At 47.3% G+C, this 16237-nt stretch overlaps 11 protein-coding genes across 11 annotated transcripts; 5 read left to right on the top strand and 6 right to left on the bottom strand.

Annotated features, from left to right (window-relative positions):
* Window positions 1-5: 5 nt before the first annotated feature.
* Window positions 6-1181, bottom strand: N7479_000130 (MIND complex subunit MTW1; the record flags this gene model as incomplete). The annotated part of the gene is made up of 3 exons (XM_057247828.1): window positions 6-602; window positions 690-1016; window positions 1128-1181. The coding sequence occupies 3 exons, from the start codon at window positions 1179-1181 to the stop codon at window positions 6-8; spliced, it is 978 nt and encodes a 325-aa protein (XP_057112260.1).
* Window positions 1182-1842: 661 nt separating this feature from the next.
* Window positions 1843-2319, top strand: N7479_000129 (uncharacterized protein; the record flags this gene model as incomplete). The annotated part of the gene is made up of 1 exon (XM_057247827.1): window positions 1843-2319. The coding sequence occupies one exon, from the start codon at window positions 1843-1845 to the stop codon at window positions 2317-2319; it is 477 nt and encodes a 158-aa protein (XP_057112259.1).
* Window positions 2320-2449: 130 nt separating this feature from the next.
* On the bottom strand, window positions 2450-3159 carry N7479_000128 (CENP-X/MHF2 family protein; the record flags this gene model as incomplete). Its single annotated transcript, XM_057247826.1, has 2 exons — window positions 2450-2497; window positions 2560-3159. The coding sequence occupies 2 exons, from the start codon at window positions 3157-3159 to the stop codon at window positions 2450-2452; spliced, it is 648 nt and encodes a 215-aa protein (XP_057112258.1).
* Window positions 3160-3549: 390 nt separating this feature from the next.
* N7479_000127 (uncharacterized protein) lies at window positions 3550-4415 on the bottom strand (the record flags this gene model as incomplete). The annotated part of the gene is made up of 3 exons (XM_057247825.1): window positions 3550-4065; window positions 4135-4193; window positions 4259-4415. 3 exons carry the CDS (start codon window positions 4413-4415, stop codon window positions 3550-3552), a joined length of 732 nt encoding a protein of 243 aa, XP_057112257.1.
* Window positions 4416-4870: 455 nt separating this feature from the next.
* N7479_000126 (MIF domain protein) lies at window positions 4871-6039 on the bottom strand (the record flags this gene model as incomplete). The annotated part of the gene is made up of 2 exons (XM_057247824.1): window positions 4871-5587; window positions 5644-6039. 2 exons carry the CDS (start codon window positions 6037-6039, stop codon window positions 4871-4873), a joined length of 1113 nt encoding a protein of 370 aa, XP_057112256.1.
* A 193-nt stretch (window positions 6040-6232) lies between these two features.
* Window positions 6233-6715, bottom strand: N7479_000125 (DUF504 domain-containing protein; the record flags this gene model as incomplete). The annotated part of the gene is made up of 2 exons (XM_057247823.1): window positions 6233-6495; window positions 6550-6715. The coding sequence occupies 2 exons, from the start codon at window positions 6713-6715 to the stop codon at window positions 6233-6235; spliced, it is 429 nt and encodes a 142-aa protein (XP_057112255.1).
* Window positions 6716-8223: 1508 nt separating this feature from the next.
* Window positions 8224-8540, top strand: N7479_000124 (uncharacterized protein; the record flags this gene model as incomplete). Its single annotated transcript, XM_057247822.1, has 2 exons — window positions 8224-8285; window positions 8402-8540. The coding sequence occupies 2 exons, from the start codon at window positions 8224-8226 to the stop codon at window positions 8538-8540; spliced, it is 201 nt and encodes a 66-aa protein (XP_057112254.1).
* Window positions 8541-8901: 361 nt separating this feature from the next.
* N7479_000123 (uncharacterized protein) lies at window positions 8902-9129 on the top strand (the record flags this gene model as incomplete). Its single annotated transcript, XM_057247821.1, has 1 exon — window positions 8902-9129. One exon carries the CDS (start codon window positions 8902-8904, stop codon window positions 9127-9129), a length of 228 nt encoding a protein of 75 aa, XP_057112253.1.
* Window positions 9130-11438: 2309 nt separating this feature from the next.
* On the top strand, window positions 11439-12567 carry N7479_000122 (uncharacterized protein; the record flags this gene model as incomplete). Its single annotated transcript, XM_057247820.1, has 2 exons — window positions 11439-11615; window positions 11671-12567. 2 exons carry the CDS (start codon window positions 11439-11441, stop codon window positions 12565-12567), a joined length of 1074 nt encoding a protein of 357 aa, XP_057112252.1.
* Window positions 12568-13150: 583 nt separating this feature from the next.
* Window positions 13151-13803, top strand: N7479_000121 (YbhB/YbcL family Raf kinase inhibitor-like protein; the record flags this gene model as incomplete). Its single annotated transcript, XM_057247819.1, has 2 exons — window positions 13151-13298; window positions 13355-13803. The coding sequence occupies 2 exons, from the start codon at window positions 13151-13153 to the stop codon at window positions 13801-13803; spliced, it is 597 nt and encodes a 198-aa protein (XP_057112251.1).
* A 690-nt stretch (window positions 13804-14493) lies between these two features.
* Window positions 14494-16100, bottom strand: N7479_000120 (putative MFS transporter; the record flags this gene model as incomplete). The annotated part of the gene is made up of 2 exons (XM_057247818.1): window positions 14494-15448; window positions 15511-16100. 2 exons carry the CDS (start codon window positions 16098-16100, stop codon window positions 14494-14496), a joined length of 1545 nt encoding a protein of 514 aa, XP_057112250.1.
* Window positions 16101-16237: the final 137 nt, after the last annotated feature.

Raw genomic sequence — 16237 nt, 5'->3', positions numbered from 1 at the left:
TCCTCTTACACTGACTTGTCTTGCGTAAGCATGTTTGCTACGCTTTCAAGGGCATGGGCCTCTCTGATATCGATTCTGCGACCTGCGACCACTGGATTGCCGTCGTCTCCCATAGCGAGCTGGCCAGCTCGCTCGAGATGGAGTCGAATCCTGCTCTCGATATATTCCTTTCTCTCATCTCTCTTGGTTTTGGTTTCCATTGGCACCGTTGCGTTTGGAAGGGCTGCTAATTTTGGCCGGAGCTGCTCAAGTGTCATCTGTAATGCGGGCAGCTGCGAAAGAATGAAAGTGGTATTGGTTGTAAGAGGCGTGGGTTTAGCATTCGGTCCAGCATCGACACCAACACGAAGCTGGCGCGCAGCTGGGCTAGAGGTTAAGAAGGACAGATCAACTGGTTTATTTTCGGCCGTCGTAGACACACCATCTGCCTTCGCTGTCTCAACTGTCGATAGGATAGATTGTAGTTGTGAAATAACCGCATCGTTTCGGGCGCGTTCTTCTTTAAGCGACCGGTTCAGTTTCTTCGTTTCGAACAATTTCTTGCGTTGCGCATGTATGGTCTCTGGCGTCGGTGTGTCTGGCGAAGATCCGAAATCGAGACCCTAGCACAATGCGCATTAGCGTACCCCTTATTGAAAAAAAACTGCAAGCAATTTCAGATCCAAAAATCCGTGGGTAACTCCACATACCTCGTAGTGCTTCAACCGCACCCAAGAGAGCAAGTCCGCAGGCACCGTGAGAATGTTGCGCAGCACATAGATCTCGAATTTGTCGAAAGCCTTATCGACATTGGCCTCTAGCAGCGTCTCTAGCTGATGCAATCCATTCTCGATCTCTAGCTTTGCCTCTGGATAAATCACATTGCCATCCTCATCTGTTTCCGCGATGCTGGGACCACTGCTGTCATGGGAGAAACCGAGTCGTTCAGGCGGCGTATTGAGTAGTCCAGCTTCCAAGCTCGAAATTGCTTGGTATATCAGGTTGTTGATCGAGTTGATAATATCATCTATGAGAGACTAGGGAGCTGTCAGCGATATTCCTAGCAAGTAGTGGGTCTTGAGTCGCAGGTTGCAGGTCGCAGGTCGCGCGCAGCACGAGTCAATGCATATCGGTCTCGATCAACGTACCAATGGTGTGTAACTGAAGTGCTCAGTGAGCAAGGAGGTCGTCGCATCGTCCATTGCGAAAAGATTGGTCTTCTCGAGGCTGGGTTTGACGCGTTGAAGAAGCAAAACACGCGCGGGGAAAAATCCACTAGCCACCGCCTTCCGACTATCAACTTACAACATTCTTGACATCTAGCTTTCGTTTAAATCATACTAGTTTGTTTTTTGGTCTTCTAGCTTTTATTTTACCATCTCCGATGCATACTGCGGGTTTGCTAAGTTGTACATAATTTGATATCAGACTGACACACGAGTCCTATCCCGACTTAACCCAGTCACCAGGTACCCGGCAGCGTTGATCTCCAGCTGAATACATCCATGGATGGCTGTCAGCATTACATATAGTCTTTGTGCAATGTGGCAGATGACCATCCCCTGGTAAATGTTCCAGTTTGAACGACCAGACTCTCGGGCCATTGGAAGGTTATCATCTAGTCCAGGTAAGACACCGAACTTTGCCCCTATATGCCTCGTACCTGTAGGGGAAAAAATATTATTTAAACTCTGCTCGAGGACTCTGAGAAATCTTTGTATGCAGCAGTGAACATTTTAGCAAAAAAAGAAAAAGAAGAAAAAAAGGGATAGAGACAACCCAAACATTCTGTCCCGTCCATCTCGGTAAGAACTCATCCAGGCAAACATCCAAATAAACTACTCCTCACATCTTCAGCCCACCATGTCCCAAGGAAAGCCCCTCAGAGTCCTAGTCATCGTCTCCCACCGGAGTTCACAGATATCCAAGGCCCAGAACAACCCAGAAGTCCTCCTACCCAAAGCCATCCGCCTCCTCAAAGCAAGCCATCTCTATGTCCCACAAGAAGTCCAACCAGCAACAAAGTTGGTGGCAGCTCAGAAGTGGCGAACGCGGGTATTCTTCGTCTTCGACATCTGCCACACAGCCTACGATGCCCAGCTCGGCCATCTGCCTGAGCAGAACAAGCTCCCCGTTGCTGTCGTTCATCTCAGCAGAAAGAACACGGCCTATGTGGCGAATGCTTGGTTATCAAAGAGGGTTAACAGGGATATTGCTTTGTTTCACAACGCCAACGGCTTCGGGGCAGTGCCGCCTTTTGTTGAGGATCATACCGTTGGAAAGCCACCTAAGTATATGAACCCTAGGGATATTTCACTCTTCCAGGCCTCTTGCCTTTGAAGGTGTTCGAATTATGTAAAATCGCTGCGTGCGCTCTGCTGATGCTGTGGTATCTCGAACAATAAACAATAAGCCCTAATACATGAATTTGAACCTAACGCCGTGACTCCTCGTACGAGAGACGAAGATATTAGAAATCCATCGTGAGCTGCGGCGCCATTTTCTCAAGATCTTCAACCTATATTATCAATCAGAATACCCATGTATAGCAAATTAAAGAATAAAAGAATCAAGACTTACCTCAAGGAACCCGTCCCCAAGACCCCTGCCCCCAGTATTTCCATCTGACTCGGCCCTCTCATAAGCAGCTCGGGCGATTGCTTCCCTCACAAAGACATCAACATATTTAGCAACAATGTTGTTGGCATCTTTTGCAACCTTAGTCTTCTCATTCTGGAAATGCTGGTGCAGCAGACGAGTAAGCAGTTTTGAAGGTATTTTGGGGTCGCTGGACGTTACATCCTCTTCTTGGTGTGTAGTCGTTATCTCAGCAAGGATATAGTCGGGTTCCTGGGAGAGTGAGCGCGAACGACTGCGGCTCAATCCATTGGAGTCGGACTCGGATTCGGATTCGGAGGCGGCATTGACTGCCGGAGACTCGGGTCGGGGGCGTTTGCCAATGGTTGTAGATTTGCTCTGAGCTGTGGACTTGTTTTGGGCCGTAGGTTTGCTTTTTGTTGTTTTGGGCGCGGTTGTGGATGCGGAGGCTTTTGTGCTGGTTTGTTTCGCTTTTCCTTTAGCCTTTGGCGCGGAGCTGGATGGTCCCGCGCTAGTCGTGCGACTGGGAGGTTTGAAAGGGAGACGTGGGCGCTTTTGAGCTGGCTGAGGTTCACCGGGCATACTGGTATCCTGGATAAATGCAGAATGTACGGAGTATATGATGGGTAATATGGTGGGAATCACAAATAGTTAGGAATGGTGAGATTGGTGATTGGAGATATCGGGGAAATCGCCTAACCTTGGAACGCGCGGACGCGATCTACGATACACGCTGTCAGGTGATGAGAGAGGCCCTACTTCTAATTGTCTGATTCCTTTTTTTACTTTCATCCTTTTTTTCATTCTCTTCGTGTATCAAAACTAGGTACATGCTTTCCATGGTTATTGGCCTCAATTATCATCATAAAATCAGAGTGGATTATTAACCCGCTCCTCCTCAACACACCAGGTAAAAACCTATGAGCCAAAACCTCGCTGATGGGGAGGAAATAACTAGATGACTTCATCATCTCAGTCCTGGCTCGTCTTACTGGCACGAGACATGCGAATGGGACGAGCACGGCGGCTGCTTCCCTCAAAGGGGTGGTACACAGTGATATGCAGACCGACAGTCTCGATCAATTTACGAATGCGATCCCAGGGAACATTGAACAAACCAGTGCAGAAGCGGCTGGAGTAGAGGCTGTGGGGTCGCTCATTACCGGTATCGGAAGTCTGCAGGGAAAGACCGTGTAGCTGTCCACTCAGGTGTTGTAGCGCAGCAAAAGTGCTATTGACAATCATATCCTCCGAATCCCTGCGGCTGCCATAATGCACCGATGTAAAGAGACAGATTATCCAATGGCGACGGCGGTGTAGGGAGAAGTCGCTCTGCTGGGGCGGAATAATGAGTGCGGTGCCGAGGGGACGGTGAACAACGAGAGTGGGCTGTGGGTCCTCGTCGCGTAGGTCAGTGATAGTGTTCGTGACTGGTTGTTCCTGGTACATGAGGCAGTGTTGGCGATAGATCTCGTAAGCGGCAGGATACTATGAAATACCGTGTTATTAGCTCTAGGTTGTCGCATCAAGTGCGTGATTTATTATTGATTGACTAACCCGCTCACGAAATGCACGGGCAATTCCTGCACCCCACGCACCCTTGCAGTTGCATGCATCTAAATTGACTAGATTAGCAGGGACTTTGAGTAAAATCAAGGGTCGCTAAATAAGAAATTCTCACGGATTAGAGCAGCACCATTGGGGGCATCAAACAGGTCCCCAGGAGTCTCCTGGACAAAGTCGACCGCAGCAGGCAATGACGAGGTCATCAAGACTAACGAATCATCGCTGTCGGTGCGGTCCATCGCTGCAACCTGATCGTCACCTGTGTCAGACATGATATTGTGTTGTGGACGGAGAAATCAAACAACGCGACGGGAATGTAATCATGCTCCCAATGAAGAGTTGAGAAAGTGAGGGCAGTAGAGGGGAAAGATTCTAAAGGAGAATGATGGGGCAATGTTTTGATGTTTTTTCGTCTCAACTATCACTGTCTCACGTGCAGCTCGCAAAGTAATGCATATTTATTAATAATTTCAAAGAAGGTGTAGGTAACTATATTAGAAAGGAAAACTGCATTTTATATTGCCAGGAGCCTACTTCACTCCATTTTGTTCTAAGAGGAAGACCTGATGCAGTATGGCCAAGGCTGCATTGTATTATAATCCTATAATGTTTCGATACAGCGAAGGCATACACATACATATGCTAAAGCCTTGCTAAGAAGATACTCAACACAACCCAACACACCATCCATTACACTCGCATCTCATTTTCGATTCCCAAACAAAAGTCAGTCCTTCTTTCCCTTTGTGGCTGTGAATGGCTTCATTGTGGTCAGCTCGCCCAATTCACCCAAACGCCTGTTGACAAAACTCTTCAAGCTCTCTCTCTTCTTGAGGATGCGTTCGGGTTTTTCGTCCTTGAATGGGGCATGGTGAATTGGTTCGCCCTTTGGGGACTCTATCGGCTTTTTGTCTTCTGCTTGATGTGGCCTCGGCGGAGGGACCTGGCCTGAAGTAACGGGGGAAGTTGAAGTAGGGGTTACAACATCAGGGCTCATGACTGAAGTGAGGGAAATTGGAACACTGTTGCCGCTGCTCGATTTGATCCGACGACTCATGGACCGCGAGATAGACTTGAATATCGAGGGGCTATTACTGGATTCCATTCGTTCGAGGCGGTCGATCTCACTCCTGGCAGTCGTTCCATTGGTTGCAAGATTGTCTTCGTTCGTTGGGGTGTATATCACCACACCTTGATCAGGCGCAATGCCAAACATTTCTTGGATAGTTGATTGGATTAGGCCTGTGTTGCGGATGTTGGTAAGCGGTCCGATCAAACTCGAGAGAGCAGTAATCTTCAACAGGTACGCCGAGCCAGAAATATTTCCAAAAATCAAGTCAGCGTTCTGGTCGATAGTGACTAGCATTGACGTCTCCGGTCGCTGGTAGACCTGGGCAAGGAAGTGGGCAAAATCCGACAGTAACTTGGGTGCGTCATCTTTCGCCTAGTTAGTGAGTTAGCAGATAAGGATTATCGAGCAGATGTCAGCGCGTTACAAACTTTTGTGTTGGTCTTAAGCTCAACAACAACAACAGATTCATGAGTGACGCGGTCTTTGGGGGAGTTGTGCGATCCACGTGCCGTAAATGCGTCTTCGTAGTACAACTTCTTGACCTTTGTTAACGGGGAATCGTCCACACTTTTCTGGGAAACATAGATAGGCATGCTCTCTGACACAAAACGTGTCACAGGCACAATGTTCTCCTCATCGTGCTTTTCCTCCTTGAACAGTGATGAAGTTCTCGTTGGTCTCTCGGGCATGATGACCGGGGGTGCGCTGGCATCTGGGATAGGTTTTGATGGTAAAGTATTGCACGATGCATTAGAGGGTTTCTGTAGTAGGGGGATGTTGGTGGTCAAACGAGGCAAAGACGGTTTCTTCTTACAGGAGTCCATAGTGTCAATTGGATTTTGAGTATGAGGTGAGAAAGCAATAAGATGACAGAGAAAACAAGAAATCTTCCAGTGTTTGAAGTGTTGGAAGGGACCCGTGGACCTCTCAAGGTCGGGACAAATTCTCAGGTGTACCTTCCAAAATCGGAAGGGGATAGAAAAGTAAACAAAAGAGAATTCTGGGAAGGTGCAACTTTCATGCAAGAAAGGCCAATTCGCTGAACCCCGAGTTTCCACTCAAAAAGATTTTGTCAATACGTCTCCTTCGATCCCAAACAATCTCCCCATTGATGTGTCTGATATATAGCACCCGGTGCTGTGGAATGAATTCCTCATCGGTGGTTTCCTTCTTCCAACTGTCCATGGTGATTTCCAATTGTCCTTCAAATCGGTCCACGAATCCAATGACATAGTTGCTGCGTTCAAACGCCGAATCCCAAGTGATGCGGTTAATAATGTCTATAAGTTGTCAGACTTGGTAATATATACATATGTTTCAACCTAACTATTTACCTCCGGCTGGGCGTAGTCTGTTTTCACCGGCCTTGGGGTCATATTCGGGCGAAGCACTTCGCTGATCCCGCTTTTGAGGCAAGGCTGTTGACTTTAATGCGAAGGGAGGTGTCTCTTTCCCCGTAATCGCATTGGCATCTTTTTCATTCGGAGTATTCGAAGCCATAGTCTTTAACAATTCAAGAATTTCACGATCTTTAAGCTGGTTTTTATTACCCAACCTGGAAATTGGAGCGACATGTACAAATATATATCAATCTAATGGAATAAGCCGCACACATTTTTTTTTACATCCAGATTTCATTTTTTGCGAGCCTCAGCCTCTTCGCGGCTGGAGATGTGATGTAACCTGGATGATTCACGTTCAGTCATAAAATAATACGGGGTACAATAGAGAGTGGTAGTGTCTAATTTGTAGCGATAGGCCAAACAAAATATGCCAATGACTCAGAATACGATCGTCGCTTGGCATGGGAAAGAAGCCGTGGGTTGTGACTCATGGATTCCAACGGGAGCTACCAACTTTAATGAAATGGCAATAATAAGGAGATATTCTCGTTATGTTGTACTTGAAAAATTATCAAAGAATATGAAAATTAAAAAAATAAAAAAGGAACTCCGATAGGGGGAATCGAACCCCCGGCTGCCGTGTGAGAGACGGCGATGTTAGCCACTACACCATATCGGATATTGGATGAAGATTTCTGTTCCACTTTCATATTTATCGTCTAGCACTCGCGCTCTTTGTCCATATGCCTCCCGTGCGTGGTTCTATAAAACCTCTCTACCCCCCTTATATATCCGTAGTTTCATACAATTATCTGTCCCCCTAAGGCTGAATTTATAAGGTATTTTTACTATTAATCCAGATCACTAAGCTCCCAAGCTCCGCAATCCCTTTTCCCCGTGTAACTCTGCAGCTCTTCTACGATCCCACAATAGCAATCTATACTGTCGGGTCCTTATCTAACTATAATTTCCTAAGCTCTACCTACATGTAGTTAACCCTTACACTTAGGATAAGACAGGTCTACGGCACTAAGCTACAAACTTATCACCTCAGATATTAATTAGCTAGCCTATAGTTAGCCTCCATATATACAAGTACAGTTACTCTACGCTCTCTCAGAATAATTATCTACAAATCTAACTTATATAACTAAAACACCACACAAAAGCTTCTTTAATCTTTTTATCGTACATACCTTAGCTCAGAGCGATTATCTCTCTTTAGAACCAAAAATAACTGAGATTGATTACATTACATAGGTATCTAACTCCAGGGCTACCTTGGAAATACCCAAATTCTAACATAGCACTAGCCACATCGGGATTTTACTTACTTTTCGACTTCTACCACCCAAGTAAGAACGGGCGGCAACCAGGGATTGAGATCGTCAAGGAGAAGAAAGACTCGGCCAAAGAACGATGAGGCAAGATCACAAAGTCAAATGGTGAGTTTGAAGATCCAGTTGGGTCTATCGTTGCGGGCGAGGATGTTGAGGGAAGGGAATGCAGCTATGAGGTCAATCACCATCGACATCCTAGGTCAACTACTCCTGTTCCAAGGTTGGAAGTAAAAGTACGTCACAATACACCGTACTTAGCTTAACTAAGAAGGGAAACTGCATTCAAATGTTCTTTCCCTTTTCCTTGGCAATTGGCACACCCAATATGTCACTAACATTGCAACACAAGAAAAAGCAAAGACAAAAACTGTACCTTGTTTGCTTCAGGTATGAACCGCGGGTTCGGTTTTTCATCTGGGTCGAAGTAGATAAAATAGCGTTTCTCTCTACAAACAATAACGAGGAAACTGACACCCAATGCTTCAATTCATGTTAAAACCTAGAAAGCCCTATTGGGGAGATTATCTCTCTTCTGCCTACTGCTCCCCGCAGTCCACATCCTACTCCTCTTCCTCCTCCTCTGCCGCGATCGCTGCCAAAGCCGCTTGGGGCGGCAGATTCGAAGGGCCTGTGGACGGTTGACGGGCCTTCCCACCTCAAAATGTCGCGCTTATCGACCGCATGCTGGAGCAGGCTGGCCAAGAATCTGGTGTTGCGCGACTTTGCAATCGCGACAAACCTCTCGTTCCAGATGCCCATATTGACGATCGCGATCATCAGCTTGTTGGCGCGCGTCATGGCCACGTTCAACCGCTAGTAACTAGACAAGAAGCCCAGTCCAGTGAGCTCCGCGGTGCGCGGTTTGGTGAATATAAAAATCATCACATTCTACTCTTGGCCTTGAGAGCCATCCACCGTCACACAACGGCCGTATTCCACCCCCTCGTTGGCGAAGCGCTCAATGACTCCTTTCACCTGCTCCTTGTAGGGGCAGATCAACATCATGTCGGCGGGACTGATGCGACCGGCCCGGGCATGTCTTCGCATACAATGCCTTGAACAATGTCATCACAATATTGATATGGGCATCGTTGCGCCAGGACGTGGATCCTTCTGGCTGTTCCGCGACGCCGTCGGTATCAATGAAAAGACGCCGCTTCCCAACAAGCTCCCTGACCCGGAAATAGTGGAGGTAACGGGTGACTACTTCCGAAATATATGGATACAGTGAACTAAAGGACTGATCCCAAGTAAAGGGAGTTTATAAAATTACAATGGTCGAGTCGGCGGCTACTCTTATAGTATGTTTTTGTGAGACCAAAACTAATTGGGCCCGTCATTTAGAATATCCGTAATTATTGAATCATAGCTACATTATGTACCTACTGGTGCTCTGAATAATTAAACCTTCCGGACCTCTCGTAAATTTCTGTTCAACATCCTCCTCATCATCTTCTGTTCGCTCAACTACACATTTTTGTCTCTGTATCTAGGCTCCAGCTACGACATTCTGTTTTTCTCTGCCCTACCTTCACCATCAAAATGGACGCTGACTTGACTACCACAATCTTATATTTTAGTGTGCTTACAGTCGCGATCGCTTCTCTGGGGCAGCGAATTGAGGTATGCTCTTTGTAACTCAGTCTCAGAAGCAAGCTAATAGCCTTCAAGCTTTGGTTACTATGGAGGCGGATTCATCAGATGGAAAAAAAGATGGAAAACAGGATGCTCTAGTTGAAACAGATTATGTTTCCGAGACATCAGGTTCTGGCCCTAATTACGAATCCCGTTTAAGTTTGCTTTTTCAAACATGGATGCCCTAAGCTGGCTGACTGAGCCAAGCATTCGGCTAGGTACATGCGAAGTTGCTTATATGATACCAAATGATTTCGATTCGGCAAAATTATTTTCTTTTTTACGCGTCCGAGCCCTTTCTTTTCAAGCGAACTGCTCCTAGCTAGGAATTGGATAGCTTAAGTAGTAGCACGAGGCACTGGCAGTTATAAACCTCAGCTTACGTTAAGGACTGCCACTCCACTATATATTATATCTTCTTTAACGCTGGGCACGGACTTTCTACCTAGAGTCTCTAGAGCTTTCGCACAGGGTCTTGCAAGACAGAGCAATATCAGCTGGGTCCCTGGCATAGCTTCCACGATAAGCGAGGTTTGCCATACTATCCCAAATATATCTAGGCGAAGGTGATTTTGGATTAGTTCAAACTGAGATTCACCTCGCGTTTCTAATCATATCTAGATGGTGAAATACATAAGTTCTGAATGAGCCCCTTATGCCCCAGCTCAATCACCGCGGGACACCTGCGCCATGTTATATAAAGGTCCTGGGGCTTATAGGGGGTCTACAGAAACGTCTAGGCGTGTGGTGGAAATGTGAGACTGAGGCTTGAAGAGTTGAGAATGTCAAACTCTAGACTATTTAACACTTCGATATCCACCTAGGTACATACATATATGGTGTACGGAGTACTCCGTAGGTAAGTGCCCGTTATCGTGTTACGCGAGCCAGCACTACGGGAATATGGGATCCCTTTCGGTTTAGCGCAGCTACGTGAGCTTTCAACCCTTGGAAAGCTGAATGTCTCCGTTTTATATTATTTGAACCCAGTCTCGATATATATTACTATCAAGAGTAGACTATAGTTTTACCTTTTTATAGTAAATCAATTTCTCTAACACTACTCTACAGTTGAAGAATGTTGATCATTGTCCTAGTACTTTACTTGCAAGTTGCATGTAGCCGAAGATTGAAAAAAGACTAAATCCAAACAGAAACATTTTCAAGATTGAATACAATTCTTCTCAAGCACTAGTGATCTCCTAGTCCTGCATTCAATTGGTGGAACTCAGCCGTTAATTCTTCTAAGGGTGGGGTCCGTTTTGTGTCCTGAGTTGTCCTTGTACAAAGTGAAGTAGGTCTAATCTATCCTTCCAAGGTTGGTATACCGGGCCGAGCTCGGCATTACCCTAACGCCGCGTGGCACTAGTTGTGGCACGGACCCTTTGGCTCATTCATAGGCGCATCCTTCAGGGCTACTTGACTCAAAGGGCCAATGTGTCCCTAATTATTATTATGATTTCCCAGTTGTTCTAGGCACTCGGACCATTATTCTACTGAGATTGTGGACCGCGCAATGGCCATTCAAATCTACGAGCAGCTTATGTTGTAGATCATGTACCTGGGATCTGAAAGCAGGGTCCCGTTCCATGCGGGCGTAATAACGCCCTAGGCGGATTTGCCGTGTGTTTTACTACTGCAGCTGTAATGAACGCCACCTCGAGAAAGACAGGGGTGCACAGCCTTGGCTGGAAGCAGGTGTACCGGCATTTCCATAGTGTTTTCTGTGCTGCTGTAGGGGGAGTTTCTATGCGAGTATTGTGCGGAATTTCCTCCTCCCCGCATCCCGAGTGAAACACTGCAGTCGAAGCAGCCAAAGAAAGGGCAGAGAACGTATCTAATGAATTTCAATCTTTAGCTGTCCACCCCTCACCTTTCAGACGAGTCCACCCCGATCCAATACCAATGCAAAGACCTGATCCGACGGCGCCGCTCAACTATGCGAACCAAGGCAACATCATCGTTATTTCAGGTATCGCATTGACTGTGCTGGCAGTGTTCTCGTCGGGGCTGCGCTTCCAAACGCGAATCTTCTATTCCAAGTCCTTCAGCTGGGATGACGGGTTCTTGGTGGTTGCTGTGGTACGATTCATAGGATGTGGAGTCTTTGATTTCAATGTTAATTTTACTTAAATAGACTGGGGTGATTTTGACTCTCGCCTTCAACCTGCTAGCTGTACGGTATGGCTACGGGAGGCACGTCGCGACGCTGCTAGTAACAGGCCCCGATCCGGCCGTGGCGCTCAAGTACCAGATTGTGTCCGAGGCAACCAACATGTTCGCGATGATGGCGCTCAAAGTGAGCTTAGGGATGAGCTTTGTGCGGCTGCGACTGGGCGAGAGAATAACATGGGGCATCTACGTCACAGTGGCGATTGCACTGCTGTGCAATCTGTGCGCGCTGATCGCGATCCTGGGCCAGTGCAGGCCGATGGAGCGAGCGTGGAACATGGGGATACCCGGAAATTGTTGGTCAAATGAGGTCAAGACAGTGACCTGGTACGTGCAGTCGGCCGGCAACATACTATCAGACCTGGTCTTCACTATTGGCCCGCTGGTATACTTGTCGAAGATCAAAGTGTCTCGGTATCACCGGTGGGCGCTGCGAGGTGTCTTCTGCCTTGGCCTGCTTGCCACGGGTTGCGGTATCGTCAAGACGGTCGAGCTGCGGCAGCTGCTGTTGGGTGGTGACCCGACGTGGGACACGATTAACTTAACGGTGTGGTACACAGCGGAAATAGCGACTGGCATATTTGCAGCATCGCTGCCAGCGCTTAAGGCGCGCTTCGAGGCGCTGCTCTTCTACATGTTTCATATCAAAGCAGGTTCGGGATACCGCTCGGGGCCGCTGTCGCATACAGGCACCGCAATTACACGCACGGGGAAGAGCCAGACATATATTATGGATAGGGAATTAGCTGATCTGCGCAACGGGACCAACCGTTCCCAGTTCAGAAACGACGACTGGGCCAGCGATCGGCAGATCCTGCACTCTTCTCCACAAATCTTCGCGGAGGAGAGGCGGAGCTCGTAAGATTTTCATTTTTATACTCCGTACTATTCTATATCCGCATATTTCCGATATCTCTCTATCCTTAATCTTTTTCCTACCATGTCATCTCTCGCGGTATTCTGACGATGTAGTCTACCCCTTTAATGCGCATGACAGGTGGATCCATTCGCGCTTATTCTGTTATTAGTACTCCGTGCTTCAATTCGTACTCCATGTTGATAGCTGAAAAGGGATAGACTTTTTTTTTTCACTAGCAATTTCGCTTCGTGGCAAAGCGGGCTGCTAATTCTGGTACTAGCTACGGAATATTTTCATTCTTTTTCCGGTGACTAGCATTAGTGTAGCTCACTCTCTATTCCTCGGGATGATTCGTGAGAATTCAGCATTAATCTCGCGTAAACGGAGATAATATCTTAGCCGGGATTAGTGTATCTTTAGAAGACACTACGTTAGTCCGAGTACGTACGTTTATGGTACCCGTGGGCTCGAATGGCCGCATCGTTTGACCTCCTTGAATGTTTAAATAGCACCGGATCAGTCCGGTCAACAATTTCTTTGTTCTGTATTCTATATTTTTGTATCTTATTCTACCTTCTCCTTCACCATGTTCAAGTCACTCGTTGGCCTATCTCTGTTCTGCGCCTCGGCACTGGCCCAGACTCCCGCCCACTCCTGGCCCACCACGCACAAGCACCTTGGCGTTAGCTACGGAGATCTCAACGTCACCCCCAACCTCTGGATTAGTAGTCAAGGTATTGACCGCATAGACAAGACAAGGAAATCCAGCTAATTTTTCTTTTTAATTCAGATGTCTCCAGCCAGCCAGTTGTGTACGATACCAACCACAATTCCGACTGTATCAGCTACATGATCTTCATGATCGACTGGATGATTCCTGCCAGCGACATGGCGAGCCCTGACCAGTACCCCTCACTTGTCCCGGGTCTCGCTGTTAACACGACCAATCGTTTGCACTGGTGGGGCGGAAACTTCACCCTTAACAGAAAGGGCGTCTTCGTCAGCGAGTCTGAGGCTGTCTCTCCCTACACGGGACCCCGTCCCCGTGACTCCACCAACCACACCTACGCCTTCTATCTGTTTGAGCAACCCAGGCACTACAAGCTGCCTGCCGCCGCTGCTGATGGCCTCTACTACGACCAGACCACCAATGCGCGCTTTAACTTCTCCATGGTCCCTATCGTCAAGGCGGCCGGCAACCCCGTAGCGGCGACCTACTTCCTTTCGAACAACGCATGATGCGGTTTCGGCTGTTTGTGTTCTTCGTTGCCTCTGTATAGCGAACTGTATATAGCGAGCATGTTTGTAGAATAGTGTGACATAGTGTGATATAGTATGATCTGAATTAGTTCCTTATGCCTGAAATCTTTGCAGAAATCTTGGCATACTCAATGCTTTTGGGGTAAGGATCAGAGTTAATGTTTATTTCTTCATAAATTCTTAACAAAAAAGTCTTATCTATTCCTGAGAGCCACAGTGGTATGTCCGGATAAACCATGGCGTTGAATATACCCATCCTTGGCAGAAGACACTCTCATATGTGTCTAGTAAATGTGCTAGCAATCTGAATTGCATGTGACGCACCTAGCTACGTCGCTCATTGCAATTTCATTGGTAGGTACAACAGCATCGGACTGGGTGTCTGGGAAAGAGCCAGCAAAGATAAATACCCGTTACACTTTGGTGATATATTATCTGTCGAGATTCAGTATTATCACCAAGTATCAATACCTCAGAGATGCCTCAAAGGTCTGAATTGTCGCCAATAAATCCCACAATACTTGGAAGCTGAGCCTGCAACCAACCAAAATTTTACGATTGCCTCGGTAGCAACGAGGAAACAACGAGCTGTCAATTAGATGCCTGGGACATAAGGATCTTTATGTGGCATCTGTTTGAGTTTTTAATTATAGAGTCCTCGGCCGATATTCAGGCGCCACTCATTCCCCGCGGAATCCGAACACAACCTGTTAAGCAACCAGATAGAAAGAATAGACCAGCCGCAACCATGTAGGGTAGTCCCACCAAAAACCCATCTTCCCGTAGGCCTCGACGGAATGCAGCAGCTAAAATAGGCCCTGAGAGCAAAGAACCAATACTTTGAGCAAAGCCAATCGCCGTGTTCACAATACCCACCTGCGATGGCGATACCAATTCCATGGCCAGACTTCGTAGGGCTGAGTAAAAGCCCCATCCAAATGCAAGTAAGCTGACGCCAACTATGAACACAGCAGGATGAGTGGAAACAGCCATGATGGCTGAACCCAGAGTTAAGAGCCATACGCTGCCTTGGACAATACGAAGGTCCTTGGCCGCAGACGACAGAAGCAAATTTTTATTCAGCCAGTTGGAAAGCCAAGGGAGAATAAGCAACAAAGTGACGAGATTGATAATGCCCTTCAGTGTGATGAGCGAACTGGCGCGGGCAATGCTCCAAGAAAAGCGGTTTGAGGCATATTGAACAATAAGTTGTAGCGCTTGGCGACCGATACTTGCAAGTAAAAATGCACCGACAGTATAGAAAAGATTAGCGCTCCATAATGCTGCATAATCCTTCTGAATGTGACTCCACTGCTGTCTTATGGCATTTTTCCAACGTAGATATAGTGGACCGTGCACCAAGTGGTGCTCTTCTTCGTCTTCGTTTTCGTCTTCACCTTCATCTTCTTCTTGTCCCTCCTCTAAACCCTGTTGGTCGGCGTATCGCGCTGGGTTGAAAGGAGTATCGGAAATAAAGAGGGCTCCGAAGAGCGACAAACACTCAAAGAACAACCCCAATATGGAAGGAATCCATGGGCTCCATGACATTAGAAATGCAGCAACTGGAGTAGCAACAATTTCGCCTAGTAGAGTTGCAGCAGAAAGGATGAAGAAAACAGATGCTCTAAACATACCTCATCATCATCAGCCAATTCATAATCAATATGGAGAAGGGATTATCACTACCTTTGGTGACTTGGCACCATATCGGTAACCATAGCATAGGCCATGGCGGTCGCTATCTGGGGTCCACCGCCTATGATTTGAAAAGCGGGTGTCGTCCAAATCATCCGCAGTGGGAGGGCGGAATTGAAGAAAAATATTAATCGTATGGCGATTTCTTCAAGAATGAGTCCAGCCAAGCTGAGTGCCAGGATGGGCTTACGCCCTATGCTATCGGCAGCAAACCCATAAGGTAGTGCAAGGAAGATTCCTGGCAGCTGGTCAAATGTGTCTTTCCATCCATTTATCAGAGCCAATTCTCCTTGCACTTCAGGCGACTTGCAGTTGTCATCCACCCCAAGCAAGTTGCTTCCTCGAGCCCGACGGCAAATAATTGACTCAAGAATTTCGATATGAGGAGCATAGCCAAGATAGTTGCCGAAGTCAGCGGCGACAACAGTAAGGCATACAAGGAGCAGGAGACGACGACGGGGAAAGGAGGTAATCTTGGGATGGTCGCCATGGTCAGTCTCGTGCCCCCCTAACAGGGGTACCCGCTCGTCGGGCTCTTCCGGCGGGTGAGTCAACGCTGCTGATGGTTTTCGCGTCGGCATCGCAGGTATCGGTGGGTGCTGCTCTTGATTTGAATTTCCCGTCGGCCTCTTACGAGAGGCGTTTCTATCAAGTTGCCCGAGAAGGGTAGTGCTGAAAAAATAAGGCCTTGGGAGAATAAATTACAGCGTGCAGGGAT

Source organism: Penicillium vulpinum (genome assembly GCF_028829585.1).
Source record: "Penicillium vulpinum strain IBT 29486 chromosome Unknown utg000001l_segment0_segment0, whole genome shotgun sequence".
In the NCBI taxonomy this organism is placed as follows: domain Eukaryota; kingdom Fungi; phylum Ascomycota; class Eurotiomycetes; order Eurotiales; family Aspergillaceae; genus Penicillium; species Penicillium vulpinum.
Note: the sequence above shows the minus strand (reverse complement) of the source record. Positions and strands in the feature narration are given on the sequence as shown.